Here is a 20418-nt window from a genome sequence, read left to right on the forward strand (position 1 = left end):
CTAACTCCGAGTATGGGTCACCATACTTGGCCACATGTCACTTTCACTCTTGTGTTCGGCTTGCTCAAGCTGTACAAAACAAGGTCAAGATTTTTTCCAAGTAACAAATGGGTCAGAAAAATAAGGTTAAATGTGGTCTAAATTTTGTTGGATATAGGCTTGATCTAGTAGAATTGTCGATTCAGGTTTGGTGTCGTGTGGCAGAAACCCCTGGCCTGTGTGGCACGGAAGAATGCCACTGAATGCAGGGGAAGAGGGGTGGCACGCCGCAGATGGCATTGTGCACTCCCCACTTAGCATTTTCTGGGGCACCTCCACCATTGAGCGGGTCCCAGCTGTGACCACCCATCAAAGGGCTCACCGTGGCTGATGTGACACTTGCAGATGGATGTTTTTTTGTTGTTTAAGAACGTGTTTCACGATGCAAACAGAAATGCAAGTGCAAGTCTGTTCATTATGACATGCCTGGCTCTCCCTGGTACCAGCTTACAGACCATGAAACCTGTACACAATTGTGGGGACAGAAAATCATGTGTATATATATATATATATATATATATACACACACACATATATATTTGATCACAAATACAGTCAAAACAGCAATATTGTGAAATATTACAAATAATATTTATAATATATATATACTGTATATATATAATAAACATGCAGTTATCATCTCATAAATACAAATTAATCATTTCCATTTTTTTACTCAAATTTTGTTTAAAAACATCACCAGAGTCAAAAGATACTTAAAAAATAATGGCACTTATATTATTTTCAGTTCATTCGTGACATGGAAATAAAAGGTATTGCATTGTGGGATACAGTATTCTGTGCAGTATGCTTTGCTGTATGTACTGTACATTGATCTGAGCATATACATTCACATACTACAGAAATAGTAGTATGTTATTGTGCTGTTCCAGACATAGTCATAGACTCAGTTACTGTATGAGTTAAATTCTCAGAGCTGACCTGTAGGGGGAGCACTTACAAGTCAAAGTGAACTTCGTTCTCTCATGTGGCTCTGACCTTGCCAAACAAAACCACAACCCAGGCGCCTTTTTCACATCTCACTAACTGAGCCACATTCTGGCCCGAGCTGTGAAATATCATTCTTTTTAGTTAAAAAATCTAACTTAGATTTAAAACTGGTCTAAGCACATAAAATGCTAAGTTAGACACTTAAATGATCATATAAGTGCCAAAAATGAGATTTCCATGTACAAGCTTTGGCTATCAGTAAATAGCTGTGAATTACACACTGTAATTGATTTTCTCAAACACAACAGTTCGCTAATATTGCCTGTTCATCTCTCAAAGTCTATAGAGCTAATTCAATCACGTATATTCTCAAAGCTCTGCGTTCTGAGCAGCAGAATGAGATATTTAATTTCTATTAGGTAAAATGTTGTTTAATGGCTCTACCTCGAGCTCTCAGCCTCTGCCCTCGGGAGCACATCATCAGGAAACGGATTCTATTACTGTTCAAATGGCTTCTGGAATCAGGTAGCCACATTCATTAGAGCACAGATTGTGGAGTCCCCTTCCTAAAAGCAGGGGGCGCCTGGTGCATGTTTGGGTGTGTGTGTGTGTGTGTAGTAGTGCATGGATGTCTATGCGTATATAGTATGGGGTCCTGTGTATGTGAGGACATGGGTAAAGGGGAGGAGAGGGGGGAGTCCCACACTGTGTTAGAACAGATGGGTGCAGTCCCTCCCCTTGGGTCAGGTTACTGACGGAGGATACACTTCTTCTGTCATTATGAGTGTGAGATGCATTTAGAACCATCCACAGCAGTGTTGTACAGCTGCTACTTATGAGCACACACACACACACACATACACAACCACAAACACACTGCAGTGAGATATAGAGAGACGTAGGAATAAAAGAAAAGGAGAGCTTGGTTGTACAAACATTTGTGCATATTCATAAGCATCACATTTGAATGTATTTGATATGCACTTTATCAGTTCATGCATTTCATGAGAATGTTTTTGCTAGCACCATGCTCTATTGTTTGAGCTACAGCAACCAACATGTAAAAAAGCAAACCAGCACAAATTTAAAAAAGCAAAATAACTCTATTGTAGACGGTATACATTTTATCAGTTTGTGCTACAGAAAGCCAAATTTAATAAAGCAAGATCATTTGATTAACTCATGATAAAACATAACTATGTTACAAGGTGGTGATTTCATTTGAATTCATACAATGTGATTTGTACAGGAACATATGATTTTTAGAAAAAATAAGTAGGTTCTCCCCTAAACCTAAATGTTACTGCGGTGTAAGCAGATCATACAAAACATTTGTGCATATTCATAAGCATCATATTTACATGTATGCACTAGTAGACCGTATACATTTGATCAGTTCCAGCAGTTGGTAATGTTTTTCGGAGTTGCTAGCACCAAGCTGTACTTTCATCTACAGCAACCCAATTGAAAAGAGCAAGCTAACGCAAAATTTTAAAAGTAAAATAAATTGATAAACTCCACCGAATCTCATGAGAAAACAACTATTTTACGAGGTGGTGATTTTGTCTATTTGTACAGAAACATATAATTTTCAAAAACAAAGTAAGCATGAGGGTCCATCCCTAAATGTAACCATCAGTGGGGCGTAAGCAGACAAAAAATACAAAAAAGTATGAATAAGATTGTACAAATTCATGCAAATTAAGGGCTGTTCACACCAAGGATGATAAAGATAACTATAAAGTTTTAATTGTATGAGAATAGGGAAGTCCCCACCACAACTCTAACTATAAGGCCCTGTACAGTAAGTCTGTAGGTCCGCAAGACCGCAAGACCGCAAGTGCACGTGAAGTGTGCCATTTGGGACAGGGCCCAACAACACAGAGGAACAATATCACTGGTAGCGCTTTCACAATAGTTTTTTCCAGCTAAAAATTAACAGCCAATCAGAATCAACCTGACTTTGAAGAGCTTGAGGATTTAAAGCAGCACACAATTATAATAAACAGAAAGTTAACATGCTTTGGTGTGGACTCTAATATAGTTATCGTTATAGGTATCGTTTTGGTGTGAACAGCCCTTTAGCCACCAACTCAAATGTAAAACTAGTTATGATTTTCAATGAGTGTGTTGATTAACTACATGCTTGCTAATGCAAAGCGCACTGCCATGATGCTGGGGTGTTGTGGGTTATGCAAAGCAATGGATAGGTTGCTAGTGTGATGCTATGTAGTCTCACATAGCCAGACCTTCAGACTGGTCAGGTCTGGGAACCATGGCCGCTTTGAATGGCCAAGGACCGCCCAAGAGGCCATGACTGACAGATAAAGCAACCAATCACGTTTCGTTTTGTGCCACGTCATGTTTAGGGGCGTGGAAATTTCCCCACAATAACAGACCGGTGTGTAAAACTCTTGGACATATTTTAAAGATACGCCGCTAAATATTTCACATACTTATAAAAATGCAGCGTTTAGTTGATCCCCCGATCTACATAAATGCGTCTATGTTTGTGCGAATCATTCATGATCCAGCCTCATCTACAGAAGAAGTGAGTATAATGTTTTGTAATGAATCTTTGCAAATCGCCTTTCCTAATAATGTGCTAATTAGCAAGTTTCACGATGAATGTGGCTAAAGTAAACATTCTCTCTGAGAGCAGCCCGGAAGAGAGGGCCGGGGTCAGCATAGCTCATTAACATTTAAAAGAAAATTCTACAAAAACAGCTTGATCTGAAAAGAGCTGTTTTTGACAGGATAAAAAAGGTGTTTTTTACGCTACCATTGAGAAATTTTAACCAAACTATGTTACAGACTTTTCATTAAGACCCTAAAGAATCATATCAACTTGTGGAAAATGGGTATCCTATGACCCCTTTAATATTCTACACTAATTCTATTTTTAACCAATGTTTTTGTCCAATTTTCTAGTTTAAATATCTAAAAATCTTTTTAAATTAGATAAATTTATTGAAAAGCATCACTGCATATTAAATACATGTTTTCAGAGCATGCATCGGTAATACAGGTATATTTTGTTTTACAGCACTGGCAGTTTTTATCCACTTCTTTTAAGTATGAACGAGTTAAAAGCAAATGTAAAAAAAAAAAAAATCTGTAAGATGAAATGCATTTAAATTCAAGATACTATGAATCTATAAAAACAAGTTTTGATATCTTATGCAGTGTTGCTTCTCAAATAAGTTTTTCGTTTCAAGGATTTTTTGAGAAAAAAAGTTCAATGTAGGATATTCTGATATTCTGTATTATTAGACAAATCTAGTAATATTTTTTTTTCCTCTAAATGTTCGTTTTTTAGTAAATTGCATGGAGAGATGGCAATTAAAATGGTAAACATGATTAATTTCCCATTTAAGTGTGTATTCAAATGATGCATTAACATAGGGACCTTGACATTCCTCGCACTAAAATATTGATTTCCTATGATCCACAGCCAATGCCTAATGGAGTAAAGCACCAGCTTGTTAGTATATAGGGAATTGTTGAGCACTGAGGGATGAATCCTATGAGTGAGCAGACCCTGAGGGCAGATGCTAATGCACTTTGACCTCGAGTGAGGCCTGAGGGGGTGGCAATCACCTGTGTGTGAAGATTTCAAGCTGAACCTGAGAGGAAAAGCTACCTATTTAACCATTTGTTATCTTGTACAGTACAGATGCATGAGACTTACTGGTCACATCAGCTTCTATGTCAGCGAGCTTGAAGAGGGGGCAACTTCGTCCAGGTAGATCTGGTATGCCTCTCTCTTGTGGCTGATGGGGTTCACGAAGACTTTGAGAGACTTGGGACGTTCTTAAAACCTGCAGAGCAAAGAAAACAACAAAGAGTGGAAAGATTCATCAATCCCCTTGTGTCACGAATCCCATGGGCATTCATTTAAGTGCTTGATACTCATCCAGTTTAGAGAAGTGCACATCTTTTAATGTGAGCCAAAGCCCCTGTCCTACATAATAACGATTTCTTGTCGTGAGTTCAGCTTTTGTCTGCCACCCTTGCTGCAGAATGGCTCTCACACAGCGTGAGTTCAGTCTCCACCGACTGAAAAGGTCAGATCAGTGTCTGTTGTTTACAGCGGCTGAACGTCTGCCAAGAATGAGGAGAAAGCTTGAATACATGCACCATGTAGGCTCTCGGCCTCTCTCTGCTCACGTTTTTGTGGTGGGAGAAGTGGTTGACTGCTATGTGATATGTGCTTTTGATGAGTGATACCAATAACTAGAAAGTGGCATGGTCAATGCATTATATGTGAATATTATATAGGAACAAATTTGTACCCAGAATTGAGCTAAATCTGACAAAATTTCCCAAAACCTCCTTTTGGGAATGTCCTGATTTGTAATTAATTAATTAATTAATTGTATATACATGTATATACATAATACAAATAATAAATAATATATGTATATAATTGTGACGACAGGGGCGGGGCCGTGGGAACGGAGCGAGGCCGGTGGAGGAAATGCTAATGCGCGACACCTGCGCCACTCACCGGTCTCGAGTCCCACGGAGGAGCTCCGGAAGGATAAAAGGAGGAGTGACGACAGTGTTGGACGAGAGAGGACCAGGCCTGGACTTTATTTTATGTTTTTTTGTGTGGCAGTCGTCCGCGAGGGGCTGCCGCTTTACTTTCATTTTGTGTTTGTTTATTTTATTAAAGTCTTTAAATGTCAAAAAAATAATAAAAGGGTTCCCTGCTTTTGCAAGAATAGAAGAGGTGCTTGATTTTGGTTATTCATTCATTCAGAGTGTTTTTAAGCTGCTCTTACAACAGGTCAGTCTGAGGACAAACAGTACAGTTTGACAGTTGCACCTGTTACTGCTGTCAATCCCAAACAGCAAATATGTCCACATGCACCTGGCCTACATTACCATTAAAAAGTTTGGGGTCAGTAAAATATATATTTTTAATGTTTTAGAAAAAAAGCCTCTTGTGTTCTCCAAAGCTGCATTTAATTGATCTAAAATACAATAATAACAGTAATAAAATTAAAAATAACTGTTTTGTATTTTCATATATTTTAAAACATAATTTATTCCTGTGATGCAAAGCTGAATTTTTACATTACTCCAGTCGTCAGTGTCACATGATCCTTCAGAAATGATTCTGCTGACTTGCACCTCAAGAAACATTTCTTATTAATATCAATGTACTAAACAGCTGTGCTGCTTAATATTTATGTGGAAATTATTGTGTGTTATCTGTAATACTTTTTTTCCAGGATTTGCCATCAATGTTTGATTTACTATTTTCTGTATTCCCTTCTTTGCAGAGAGAACCCAGTATTGAGTAACAGTGGATCATAATTAGCAGAAATTAGGGAGCTGCGTTCTCTCCCGGCCTTCCTGGAGTGCTTGAGAACGATGGAAGCTAAGGTGAAGCTCAATGCTCTCTCTCCTTCCTCCATCATCTCCCTCATTACTCTAATCCGGCCCCTGAAGCTCTCGACCCTTGACCTGCTAACGAACCGCTACCCTTGGCTTGCCCTCCGCCATACCCCCTGCTGACATCACAGCGCAAGAGTTCCAGGGGGTGCCCAAGGTCATAGTTCAAATAGACACAAAACGTGCACGAAAGTAGATGCAGGATGTAAGGTGGGGAGGCTGGTGGGGATTTGAGATCTTGAAAGAAGGTTGCAAGTCTCGCTCAGTGTGGGGATGCTGATCCCATCTCCCACTATGTGGCTCTTGGGGGCCGCGGTGCTGGGATGATGGGGTCCACGTGGGGAGCAGGTGCAAGGGGGCGGCACCACCGCTGCTGTTATAGCTGTGAATGGGGCTCAGGAGGCTCAGTAACCCTCATCCTCACCGAGGGAGCTTCGAGCCCGCCACACGACACATGAAAACAACGATCGTCTATTCCATCAGATTTAGGGGGCACATTTGCATCACCGTTTCATAAAGGTAGTTCAAAATATCCACACAAAAACTTGCTATATATAGAGACTCTTTTTCTGATTTTCCCAAGAGACTCTCTGTTCCAAAACATTGTGTGCTACCTATATAGACAGTATTATATCACAGTACATGGCAATGGCTATGCTAAAAGGTAGATGACTATTCACAGCCGACAGCAAGACAACTCATAAGATATTGGAACAGAGCCCTCATCTCTTATTAATTCGTTACACTGAAACAGGAAACTATGTTTCTGTTGTTTTAATGATCGTATCTGAGCTGGAGTTCAGGAGAAATCTAAACACCACAGAAGGGAGAGTGGGGACGTAGCCCGTCTGCATGCACGATACCGTGTTACTATGGCACATAATCCCATGTTTGTGCGAGTGATGCATGGTGGCTCACAGGATCTCACTGAAAGACAATCCAGATGAAGGGGCCACACTCAGGTTTCGCCTTCATGAGTCCTGTTTGTGTTCCCGCAAAAGGCCACTGTGATTAGCAGCTTGAAAGAGACTTCAGCGTTCAGACGTTAATTATAACTTTTCGGGGACACCAGACGACTCATCTAAATATTGTGTTCTGACGTTAATCACTTCTGTAGTCTGTTTTAGGTAAAGCTGCAAGGGATTTATTCCTATTTTTCGCTTAAATGGGTGCATTTCACAAAACCTGTTCAGAACATGTCCAGGTCACATGTCACAAAAAAGTAATGTTATAAAAAGTAATAATAATAATAATAATAATGTTTTTTTAATGGTAGCATTTGTTGTGCAGATTTTTTTTTATTTTTTTTTTTAAATACACTCTCACAAAAAAGACAGAAAAAAGCTGTCACTGGGACGTACCCTAAGGTACAAAAGCTGAAAAGTACATATTTGTAGCTTATATACCTCTAAATGGTACATGTTTGTAGACTTTAGGTACTAATATATATTTTTAAGGTATGGGTAAATAAGGTACTAATATGTACCTTTTATCTTTTATGCATTAGGGTACCATCCAGTCAAAGCTTTGTAACTTATTTTCTGAGAGTGTATATGACCTGGATGAAATATGACCTGGGCATGTTTTTGTTGACATTCACCCACATGTATTGTGCCCTTCATGTGAGCAAGTTGGTTCTGTTTGTCCTCTCAATAGCTTTGTAGTGACGTCCACATTTCAGACATGTGTCTCTGCCACCTGCAGACATTCCATGAGGTCAGCACGTTCTGCAGCGATGCAGTCACCCTATGACTCAGGCTTAAGGCTGTTTTACCCCTGAGGGCTATCAAGACCGGCTAATGTCACCCAACACAGTAGCTACATCTGTCTCTGTCCAGCCCCTGTCTCAACGCACAGAGGGTGCTGATGGGAAAGGTAAAGAGCATCTGAATGGTGTGGCTGAGGGTCTCCCTGTGGAGAAGATGATTTGGCACAGGGGAGCACTTTTCCCATAATCAGGGGTAAATTACCTGAAAGCGGGGTCAGGTTACACATTGATTTCAAAGACAAACAAAGCCCCAGGACTGCCCGTAAACACTCGCCCACTGCACTAATGAGTGGATTGACCATGCGGTCCAGTCATGGTTTGATTGCAAGGCATCGATGCTTCATATTACAGTGTAGCGTTATTTGTGTGACAGTGAATTCACCCAGTTTTCTGGGTTATGTGCCGTGTAGAATTCAGAATGAGAATGCTTTTAAATTCCAAATAAATCATTTGATTTTAAATGCAAGGAAGTAGAATTAAAATCAATAGAAATTCATAACTCTGATTTTAACTAAAAAAGTTTATCAAGTCAAACTTTAAGATGTATAGGCTTTTCATAGATAGACGGATGGACGGATGGACGGACGGACGGACAGATAGATAGATAGATAGATGCCTGAGTCAGAATGGGTTCTGAAAGGGCTTCGAGAAATTCGGTTAGGGATTTTGAAAAATAAGTTGTAATTTTTATACAATAACAGTATGTTGATTTGGCCAAGCCCACTTAAAAAGGCACACAGAGTACAAGAGAGTCGCAACGTACATAACACAGCCATCAAACTGCACTTAAGTAACCCATAAACCGTTCCACTCGCTGAGCCCACAATACCCAAACAGGCTTTCTGGGGTGCACAGAATATTTGCTAATCCTCAAGAACAGATGTCTTATTTTTGCCCTGAAATCCCTGGCTGGCTGGCTGACTGGCGAGGGGAGTGAGCCCTCCAACGGATAAGCCCAGATTGGGGCCTTGCAGTGGGAAAGGTCAGGATCGGAGAGAAGCTGGATCCGGCAGGCCCGAGGGGAGGTAAGAGATCTGGGGGCCATACAGGAGATGGAATGGGAGAGAGAAAAAGAGTGTCACTGTCCTGTCCCGCTTTCCTACCGGCCGTGAGATCTCCATACGGGGGACGAGTGCTTCGACATTTCCTTAGATCCTCTGCCAAGAATGGAGCATCTGGCATGGTGTCAGGGACTGGCATTAGCGCGCATTAGCAGTGGGGGAGACCCAGCCCTCTCCAGATTTGTCCCCTCCAGCATGGGCATCACCAGGCAGGAGCTGCTCCAACCATTAGACGAGGTGGGGAACTGCGGTGGAGGTTTGGGCTTCAAATCAATACACTTGCTTTCATTGGAACAATTAATTCACACAGGCGCCATATAATGAGACGAACAGAGATGCTCAGAGAATAAAATTAAGCGTGTAATGCATTCAATTAATTATTCCATGTTAAAACATGGGACGTACATGCATATTGTTCAATTAGAGCCATTGTAGTTCTTGGTGTGGACAATAACACCTTTCCTAATATTAGCCGGAGAGGGGGGAAAACAGCACCATGTGTTAGGTGCCTCCATTATGTCTGCATACACGTCTATCTGGGGGCGGGTGTGACAGACAGAGAAATGGGGAAGATCCACTGGGAATACGCAGAAAAAAAATCCACAGAGCACTCGGTGAAAGTGATACTGCAGTCGTACCTACAGCAGAGCCCACAGGAGCATCTATCCACCCTGTGAAGTCCTGACAGAGCCCCAGATACACGATGGCATTTAGGGATGGGAATCTTTAGGCACCTCAAGATTTGATTTGATTTTGACACTTTCAAAAAAAAATTCGGTTACACTTTATTTTACAGTACGTGCACTTACCCAAGTAAGTACTGGGTAATAACTACATGGGTTAAGGTTAGGTTTAGGGGTAGGTTCAGGGTTAGTACCTAGTTATTACCCAGTTATTGTAATTGCTATAATAAGTACATAGTATGTAGATGCGGAACAGGACTGTAAAATAAAGTTCTACCAAAATTTCAGTGCAAAAATTGTACCTTTAGTGTTACAACAGCGTGTCACTGGGGCAGTACCCTAAAAGGGACACCTTTGTACCTTATTTACCCCCAAAGGGTTCATTGTAGTACCTCTAAGGGCACATATTACTACTCTAAGCTATGAATATACACCTTTTAGGGGTAGATAAGATACAAAGTTCTCACTTTAAGGTTACTGCCCAAGTGATACGTTGTTGTAACCCCAAAGGTATAAGGGTGCAATAAACTGTTTAACAGATCTAACAGTTTCTGAGCAATTCTTAAACTTTCACTGCAAAAAGGAAAATTACTTAAAAAATATAATCTATATAGTCTGTAAATTTAAAAGAAAAAAAAGTTTAATTAGACTTGTTTTTCAGGTCAAATCTTTATAATAAGTTGAATTTGCCTGAGAAGAAATGATGCAAAAGACATTTAGACTTATTTTCATAGATTGTACCTTGTATATTTTGTATTACTACACTGGCAGATTTTTAAAATTGTTTTATTTATAATCAAACTAAAACCAAGTGGGAAAAAATCAGTAAGACAAAATATAAAAATATTTGAGATATTACCACAAATCGTGATATACATTGTCCAGATACATTTTTATGTTCTTTCAAGGATTTTTAAATATTGTAAGTGTAAAATAGGACCTAAATACTCACTAAAGATAGGATTTTTTTTCAGTGCTGTCCATTCGCATCTTGTTTTCTGAAGTTGTGTATGACCATGCTCAACTTTTAAGTGAAGCCTAAGTAAATACACTGATGTGCTACATTAAATATAATTCCTTTAAATCTGTCACTGTGGACCTGAACTAAAACTTTAACTTTTTTTTTTTTTTTGTCTTTAATGTGAAACAGGATCAAAGCAAGCAACTCTAACCAGCATATAAACAGAGTTTGGGCTGGCCAGAAAACATCAGCTGAAGTAAGAGCGCTCCGGTCAATAAGATACACAGATTGATCTGTTTCCAAGGAGCCAAGGGGAAAGAGTCACCATGGATATGCAGAGGTTGACTTAATGGAAACCCTGTTAATGTGTAACATTATCCTCTTGGCTATCGAGCTATTGTACATCAGCTCATGTAAATGCCACGCAAGCTCAGCCAAAGGCCCAGCTTCCTTCAAATTCTGGACACATTTTTAAAATCGCGTTCCGAGGGAGATTTTGCTTCCCCTATTATCTTGTTAAACAACTCAAAGCAATTTCATGCGTGGCGCACAATAGCAACTGTTGTGCTTTATGCCAAATGCACATATGAATTCAGATAGGTCACAAAAACCTTTGGAGGAATGAGATGGACCCGGTGCTTGACCCTTGAGTTCTCTCCTCTCTCTGTTTGTCTTTTCTCCTTGCTTTAGGGCTACAACAATAAAGTCCAGCTTGACGCAGGAGTGTGACCATGCGCTTTGACAAGAGCACCAAGAGCACATTATGTGTCCGGAGCGGAGCGCGGAGGGCTTCCCGGGCTCTGATTGACCCGCCAAGACTAATCTTTCAAAAGAGGGTTTAAGGACACAAGGAGTCTATTCCAGTTCAACTCGACGACCACGTTGGACCCAAGTAGACTGTAGTACAGGTGCTACTATTGTTCCCGGCCGTCTCCCCACACGTTTGGTCTGTGGCCTGGCCCGACCGCTCGCTCTCTGACTGCAGGGTTTAATCTGTCAGCTGGGTGGCCGCACCTCATGTGTCAGCGCACATCACATGGCTTGTCAGAAAACCATGGCGATGTTGCAAACGGCATTCAGAGCTCACCTTGAATAAAATCACACCAGGGATTGAAGGTCTGGGGTTGGGTTTTTTTGGACCGTTCACCTTTTGTGCTGAGTGTCAGCTGGGACACACCTTCCATTGTGCCGCCTCCCTGGGAAACACCACTGTAACAGGTGAACACCCCTGTAATCCAGAGTGCCCGCTTTCCCCACCTCGGGCAGAATGATTCTGCAGCACTCCCTTAACTGCTAATAAAATAACAGATATAATGCAGCTATGGAAAACATGCGTCTACGTGTGTGTGAGAGCATTTGCATGAGATGCAGGGGGTGGGGTGGACGTTTCCACGAGGACCAAACAAACTGCCATGCTTTATTAACAACTGTATGAGTTTGTGACGGTATAAATATGTAGCACATGACAGCTGTGCTGCTGCTTATCAGAACCTGGAGAAGGAAAGACATCAAAGCCCTAATCAGTGTTGCTTTATTACATCTATAGGAGAGAGAATGTACTGAAATATAGATTCATCATGACCCAAAATGGTTGAAATATTTAATTTACACTGTAAAAATCATAATATTGCTGATTTAAATAATCAGATCTTACTAAAAAAAAAATTCTCATCATTTTAGAAGAACTCAAATTATTTTGAGTGATTTCGTCATAGCTCTGGAGTTTAGTAAAACAATTTTTTTAAGAACCATGTGATGCACAACTCTACTGAATGTGAAGCGTGAAAAGTAAAGACCTTTTCTTTATTTTTCAGCCATTTGTATGTTTACTTGAGCTTTAATACTGTGGCTGCAATCAAAAAGGCGTACTATCATTATACTCTTACTATTTCTGCCTTTGCTATTGCTAATATACTATTTGGAATGGTATACTACTATGCTAATAAGCTATTCCTGCACACTACTCAAACTTGAATCATCATCATAAAAATATAATATAAAAATATTTTTATTAGCAACATATCTCATATCTGTCAAATGACCTTCCTTAGGTTAGGGGAAAAAATGTGATAATGCAAGTTAATGCAAGTTAATGCAAGTGTTTGTTTGTTTTTTAATTGCTCTTGTAATTCTGTTTGGTTAGTATCACTGAAATTACAGGTAAAAACCTGTTTATTATTTGATCTGCACTGCAAAAAAATCCTAATCTTGATTTAATCTTTCAGTTGAAATGTCTAAAACTCCTTACATTTACATCCAAAGCACATTGCATCGGATATTAAGTATTGTGATATAAAGTGTTTTCACTCAAAATACAATCGTACCAAGATACAAACTATGAAAACAAGTCTAAATATCTGATGCAGAAGTAAAAAAAGTAAATTTATGTTATTTTAAGAATTAAGTTTTAGATATTTTCACTGAAAATTAATCTAATTAATTTTTGTTTTGTTTTGTGGTGTAAAGTGTGGCTATTTTTCTAGGTGGACACAATTCCCATGAGAGGAAAACGACGTCTTACCTTGCTCTTACCACTTTTGCTGGAAAGTTTACCAGCATTGCAAGGTCATGAAGACAGAAGACTGGATGTAACTTTACATATAGACAAGATCCATAAGAGAATCTAATTTTATGCCAACACATATACGGTTTAAATCTACAGGCTATATACTTAAAAAAAAAAACTGTATTTTAATGGTTTTGAAATATCTTAACACACTTCCACTGTAAAACACCACAATGAATCTCATCTTTGTGTATTCATTTTTCTCCTCGCAGCACTAAATAAGCATGTCCTCTCTCCTCTGGGCTCCCTCAAGGCATATCCTTTAATTATGTTAATTAATTCATGTTCTACCCAAAGTACATGCAGCCCTTACTCACAATTACCCACAAAAAGCCAGCATTTAAATCTTTAAAGGGCTACAGCTCAGAAACACTTTTGTGCAAAGAAGTTACAAGGCCAAAGTCTTAGCAAGGGTTTACCGAGGTGGGGGAGGGGTTTGACAGTATAAAGTTGTGAGGCCTGGACAATCCCCTCCCTAATTCCCAGTGAGTAATGCACCGTCTGAGCACTGCTGCTGTTGCATCACCTCTTATTCAGTGCTGTAACTGAAATTCCAAGGATTAGCTGGCATTAATACAGCATTATGACTAGGCCCTCATAGGACAAAAACACTTTCCAGAGATTTCCCCCAAACTCATATCTCATATCCAATCCGGTTTTAAATATAGCCTACTACTTGTATGGTGTCCAGTATTTACTGTATGTGGGACGCACAGCGGGCAAAGGATTTCAGAAATTGAACCTCCAGCCTAATTGTGATGCTAGATTGAATCAGAGAAAATGTGCAGCACTGCATTGTCTGCAGACCGGGATTACCAGAGATTACGCATGCTCATTTTCACAAAGGCATGCTCAATGCTCATTTAGCTGACGAAGGAAGTTTATACTAAATCATTTTGTTGGTCCTCGGGAGAGTCTCAGACGGACTTTTACTGAATCCCCCACTATTAAATCTCCTCCTTGCATCCTTCCCCCCGGTTTTCGAGAACCGGAGAACGAAGAGTTCTGACGCATTTGGAAGGACACCTGTCTCCCTGCACGCACAGCGAAGCACTAGGCAGGCCGCTGGCCCGTCTTGGCAGTGAACGCTAGCGAGTGGAGCGCAGATAATTACAAACTCCAGGGAGGCCGTAGGACCAACCTGTTCCTCTAGTCTGATCCAGCAGGTCCTTGCAGCCAACACCACGTCTTTCAAGACCCCCTCCGACCCCCCCTTCAGGCACACCACACAATGATACGGTCATCACACAGAATAAATGGTGCCCCTCGGCTCTCTCAACAAGAGTACCTTATAATCCAGTCCGTGGAGTTTATTCATGACTTTTTTGTGTAGCCAGGATGTCGCTGACAAACCTTGAACATTATTTCACATCATATTTGTAGGTCTGATGCATACTTGAGAAATCATTTAATTGTGATAGAAAGGCTCTGTTCCAAAACCTAATGAGCGAGTCTAATGCTCTACATAGGCAGCTCAAATAGCTCTCCTCATGCAAAGGACTAACTTGATTTGAGTTTGGTGTTCACATGATGCTAAACTAATAAACAATTCTCTAATAAGCATAAAAATACATTATGTCTCGTAAGATTTTTTTATGTTTTTGACTAAATCTGTTATGCTCACCAAGGCTGCATTTATTTGATCCCAGTAAGACACACTGTAAAAAATTATTGTGATTTTAACAGTAAAAGACTGTAAAAATGCTACATTTATTAGCATTACATCAGTTAATGAAATGCGGTATTTTATTGTGAATTTAAGTTAAGTCTGTAAAACCTAAAATGTTGCTACCATATTTTTTACGGTGAAGTTCTGGCAAACACAGCTGCCGGTATTTTACCGTAAAAGTCACAGATTTTTTTTTACAGTGCACAGTAAAATTGTGAAATAATATTGCAACTTAAAATAATTGTTTTCTATTTGAATATATTTTAAAAATGAATTTATTCCTGTGATGCAATGCTGAATTTTCAGCAGCCATTACTCCAGTCAGTTCAGTGTCACATGATCCTTCAGAAATAATTCTAATGTGCTGATTTGGTGCTCAAGAAATCATCAATGTTGAAAACAGTTAAGCTGTTTAATTTTTTGCTAGAACCGTCTTTAGTGTCACTTTTGATCAATTTAATGCATCCTTGCTAAAAAAAAAAAAACGTATTAAAAAAAACATTTTTACTGACCTCAAACTTTTGAGCTATAGTGAATATAGCACACAAACATATTGGGTAAAATGGTTCATATTTTTATTAGATGGTTCATATTTAAATTGGATTAATCAAAGTTGTTGTAAGTATTTCCCTCACTTTCTCTGTCATTTTGGATATATTTGTTTCTCATCAGTGCATTATGAGATTGCCTTCACTGCAAAGGATACATGCTGCCACAGAATTCGGCATAAAAGTATCTTAGAAGACAGCATAATTAATGCTGCCTACCTCTTGAGGTAGCCTTGCATCAAGACCGCACTTAAAATGCTACACTCACTAGGTTTAGGAACAGAGTAATTGTATCCAATTCATTACTGGGTTGGGCAATCTTCATTCAATAAATGTCAGCAAACACAATAAAATATAAAGTGAAGCAAATGTTGACCAGGTTAATGTTTGCACATCATAACATTCACTGAAGCTCCAAGATAAAATAATTCTAAAATGCCTAATGTTTGATTTGTGATTTTATTTTTTTCAGTGTATAGTAGATGTTGAGCTGCTTTGGTGTGTGAACATACCGCTGAGGATTTCTTTGAGGCTTTTGAACCAAATCTCACAGTGGTCCGCACTGAGGTTATTGAGGTGGATGGCATGTTCCTTGAGTTTGAGCCCTTTCTTCTTGCACTGGAAGACTGTGATGCCCAGCAGAGTTCCGCCCGTCTGCTGCCCCACAGAGCGTCGCCGCTTTACCTTCACAGCAAACACGTCCTTAAGCTCCAAATACTCTTCCTGCTTCTTCACATCATGGTCAGCTAAAGCAAACACACAAGAGACATTTAAAAGGCATATACATGTTTTCCTTCCTGACCACTTGTAATGGGTTTTAATGTTATGTGTTTAACTGCCAAAATGGTACATGTTTATGTGTTTAAATGCCAAAGCATAATTAATTTTTTTTAATCATTTTTCACGCTACTTGACCCTTAAAGGCCTGGTTAAATGTAAGAATGTAATATGAAGATGCCAATGTGAATTGAGGTTCATTACTATTCGGTACTTATTCACAGATAGTGGGTTTGCATTTATATCTAGTACGAAATGACTTTCAGCTTAGTTTTCATAAGTAACGGGGAGAAATTTTTATCTCAAAACAAGAAGTAAATATGATTTACTAAAAATATTACACCTTATTTCAGTTTGGCTCTTTATGTTGACTTCGTTGACTTCAGCACTTGAGAATTAAATGGATTTAAAGGGATAGTTCAACCCCCAAAAAATAATTTGTAAGTTTGAAATACAGTTTTAAAAAATATATTTTAATATATTTTAAAAATGTATTTATTCTTGCAATGGCATGTCTTCAGCCTTCAGTGTCACATGAGCTTTCCGAAATCATTCTAATATGCTAATTTGATGCTATATAATATTTTTTGCAGAAACTGATGCATTTTTTCAGAATTCTCTGATGCATAGAAAGTTACAGCATTTATTTGAAGTAGGATTTTTAACTATGTAAAAGTCTTTACTGTCACTTTTGACCATGCTAAATAAAATTATTAATTTCTTCCAAATCTCACTGACTCTTACAAACTTTTGAACTGTTTTTGCCCATTCAATAAAGATCAGGGGGGGTCCAAAACAATATCAGACCCATTTGACTTTCATTGTATGGACAAAATTTGTTTAAAATTTCTTCTTTGCAACAACATAATGATAATTTGTTGATGGCAATTTTAATTTTTTTGGTGAACTGTCGCTTTAATTCTTCTACGAGAACCAAAACAAACAACAAAATAAAGATTTAATACCCCAGCGTTACATTGGGCTGCGACCTTCCTGCTCTCTCCTGACCCCCCACTGTAAACGATTACCCACAGGCAAACTCCAATTAAACCACTCTGAAATCTGTCGCCGAGCCTCAAGATGGACCGAGTTCTATAGCTGGCTCTCTAAATGACAGTCTCTCTCCTCGTGTGAAAGCCTTTCTTCATTAGGAGAATCCCAAGCCACACCTCCGCGTTTCAGAACATTAACTACCCTCTCACATTACTGCGCAGGACACCCACCGCCATCTGTTCCCACTCAGGCTTCTGCTCGAACCTCTCTATACCTCCACCACTCTATTTATTTAATTCCAAAGCGTTTCATTGTGGTCACTACAGAAACCCCGAGTCAACTGAATTAGTGGGAATAGGAGATAATCTCTCCCGGCAGAGCTTTCCGAGAGCCAGGACAAATGACAAAGTGGCCCGTGTTAACGGGCGTGTACAGGAAGCTTCCTCTGAGGGTGCAAGGGAGGGTCCTGAAGGGACCGAGAAAGAGGGAAAAGGGGGCCTTCTCCCTTGCTACATTACAGTAAGCCGACGCCTTGTCCGAATCAATCTTGGCATATCTGCCTGATGCCAGCCGTAAACAGGATTAGAGAAGGACTTATCTGCTTGATGCTAATTGTGTTGCAGTTTTTGCACATGTCCACCCTTTTAATAGAGAGACTCCAAACGCTTGTCAGCATGTGCAGTAGTCAGGTTGATCTGGGCTCTGATTTTTTTTTTTTTTAAGGTTTTGGCAATAGGACCTAATTAGTGACCTAATTAGTGACTAATTAGTGAATTAAGAGCAGGAAAATTGAGTTTAAATGAGTGGCCCGCTAAGTAGAAGCAATGTAGATTGAGATAATGCACCTGGTAAAACAGACGGAGCAAAAACAGGCCACACAATTGAAACTTTACTTTTTGCTAATACTGTACTCTCTCTATTTTTGGGAGCCCATAAATTTTTGCTTACACAAACTTTTTTTTATATATATCTCTATTGTATTTAAGCCACTTTACAGCTCCACACTTGCTATTCTATTTTTAAAGCTGCAGTCCATAACTTTTTTTGGTTAAAGATTATCTGAAATCAACATTCGAGCAAGTACATAACCAGCCAGTGTTCAAAACTATCGCCTTACTTTAGCCCGATTCACAACGGTTAGCTAATAATAATGTTTTCTAATTTGAGTGGTATGGGTAGGTTTTCGCAGGAAATTTGAGCATGGCACTGCGTCATTACGTAGCGTCTGTAAACATAAAGAAGTTTTCCCGGCTACTAGGCTATCGCATGTGAGGATCCTGCAGGTGGCAGATCGTTTATAGCCTTTTCTCACAGCAGCTGGAATAATTAAATGTATCATTTTGATGGCGGATTGTAATCCAGAAACGATTATGTGTTTATGAAACACTTGTGAATGAAATTAAATTATATTCCAGTTTTAAATGTGCTTCTGATTACAGATAGCCTGGGATTACAAAATATTTGTATTTTAAAGAAAACCAGTTCGAAGGGAGCATAATTTGCTTTTTGGGTTAAAAGAATTTCTTAATATGAAATTTTAATGGTATGACAATTAGTACGGAAGAGGATTAGGGCCAAGCAATAATAAAAAAAATAAAACCATCTCGAGATTAAAGTCGTTAAATTTTGAGAAAAAACTCATTACATTTCAAGAAAGAAGTCGAGATAAAATCTTGAGATTAAACTCATTAAATTTTGAGAATAAAGTCATTATGTTTCGAGAAAAAATTCGTTAAATTGCGAGAAAAAAAGTCGAGATAAAATGTTGAGAATAAGCTGCAATTGCAGGTTTTCAAACAGAGAAGGTGACAAAGAGGCAAAACTTACGGACTGCAGCTTTAAGTAAATAATGATGCAACATTAACAGCTACATTAAAATTGGCAGCTAAATTAATCTCTTGACGTGGCTTTGCTGATGCAATTAGAAAGATAACACAAGTATTAAAAAGCTGACTTAAACTGAAATTATGCTAGAAAGAAATAAAAAACAACATAAAGAACTACTTGTTCTACTTAAGTGTCATAAGGTTGTATTAGGAATGCTGAGTCGCATAAACACCTTATTCCAAATATCCGTTGTACTGGAATATGCCAGTAATAACGGGAGCTACGTGATATAGGCAATAGTGTAAAGTCTAAAAGTGCCTATATTTCACACTCTTGTCTGCTTTTGGATGTTCTTGAGTGTTTCGCAACCAAACAAATTGATATCAAACCTGCCTTATACTTAAAGCTGCAGTGCGTAACTTTTTTTGGTTAAAAATGATCCAAAATCAATATTTGAGCAAGTACATAACCAGCCAGTGTTCAAAACTATCGCCTTACTTTAGCCCGATTCACAACGGTTAGCTGCACGGTTTGATGTGATATGAGCTAATTGATCGTTAGATTAAATCACCATTTGTAGCACGATTTACTGTAATGCTTTTTTCCTCAGTTGGTCAGAACAAACGTGGCAGACTTGTTACTTACTTGTTCAGATGACAATATCTGGTGAAAATTCTTATTTGGGTCATATATTCCAAGATTTAGGCCGGGCTCACACTGTGCGATTTTTTAAAAGTCCTTTAGGATTGTACTTGTCAGACTGTATGAACATGATGATCATGTCACACTGTGGGATCTCAGTTGTTTTTAATGTCAGACTGTACGACAGTCAAGACGTGTAAAAAACGGGTGCGTGCAAGAAAACTTGTCCGGAGTTTTACATCGTCAACCCATAGATGTTCAGTGACTGCGAGCTTCATTGCACGCAGGGCTGTAATGTTGGCTATCATTAAAAGTATATGAATGGCGGCATTAAATATAATGACTTCTATTTAAGAAGAATAGTGTAAGCAGCACTACACACCCACATGAAAACAGCAGCGCAACTGGTGTTTATCATAGCAAAGGCAACGTATCATATTAATTCAGTGAGCGGAGGACGAGAGTGCCAGAGTTTATGTGCTTATAAGAAATCTCTAGCATTAATTCTGATCATGGCTTGTCTTGAAAAA

At 39.1% G+C, this 20418-nt stretch overlaps 1 protein-coding gene across 1 annotated transcript in view; it reads right to left on the bottom strand.

The window, feature by feature from the left end:
- Positions 1-17934, bottom strand: part of LOC107676088 (ceramide kinase-like protein) — a 42053-nt gene extending 24119 nt beyond the window's left edge. The window contains exons 1-3 of the mRNA XM_016470609.1: positions 17392-17934; positions 16162-16395; positions 4682-4811 (exon numbers count right to left, since the gene is read on the bottom strand). Of these exons, the coding sequence (XP_016326095.1) occupies positions 4682-4811; positions 16162-16236 (205 nt within the window). The 5' untranslated portion in view covers positions 16237-16395; positions 17392-17934. The remainder of the gene's footprint in view (positions 1-4681; positions 4812-16161; positions 16396-17391) is intronic.
- Positions 17935-20418: the final 2484 nt, after the last annotated feature.

The sequence above is a fragment of the Sinocyclocheilus anshuiensis genome, unplaced genomic scaffold, assembly GCF_001515605.1.
Source record: "Sinocyclocheilus anshuiensis isolate Anshui unplaced genomic scaffold, SAMN03320099.WGS_v1.1 scaffold1932, whole genome shotgun sequence".
NCBI lineage: Eukaryota > Metazoa > Chordata > Actinopteri > Cypriniformes > Cyprinidae > Sinocyclocheilus > Sinocyclocheilus anshuiensis.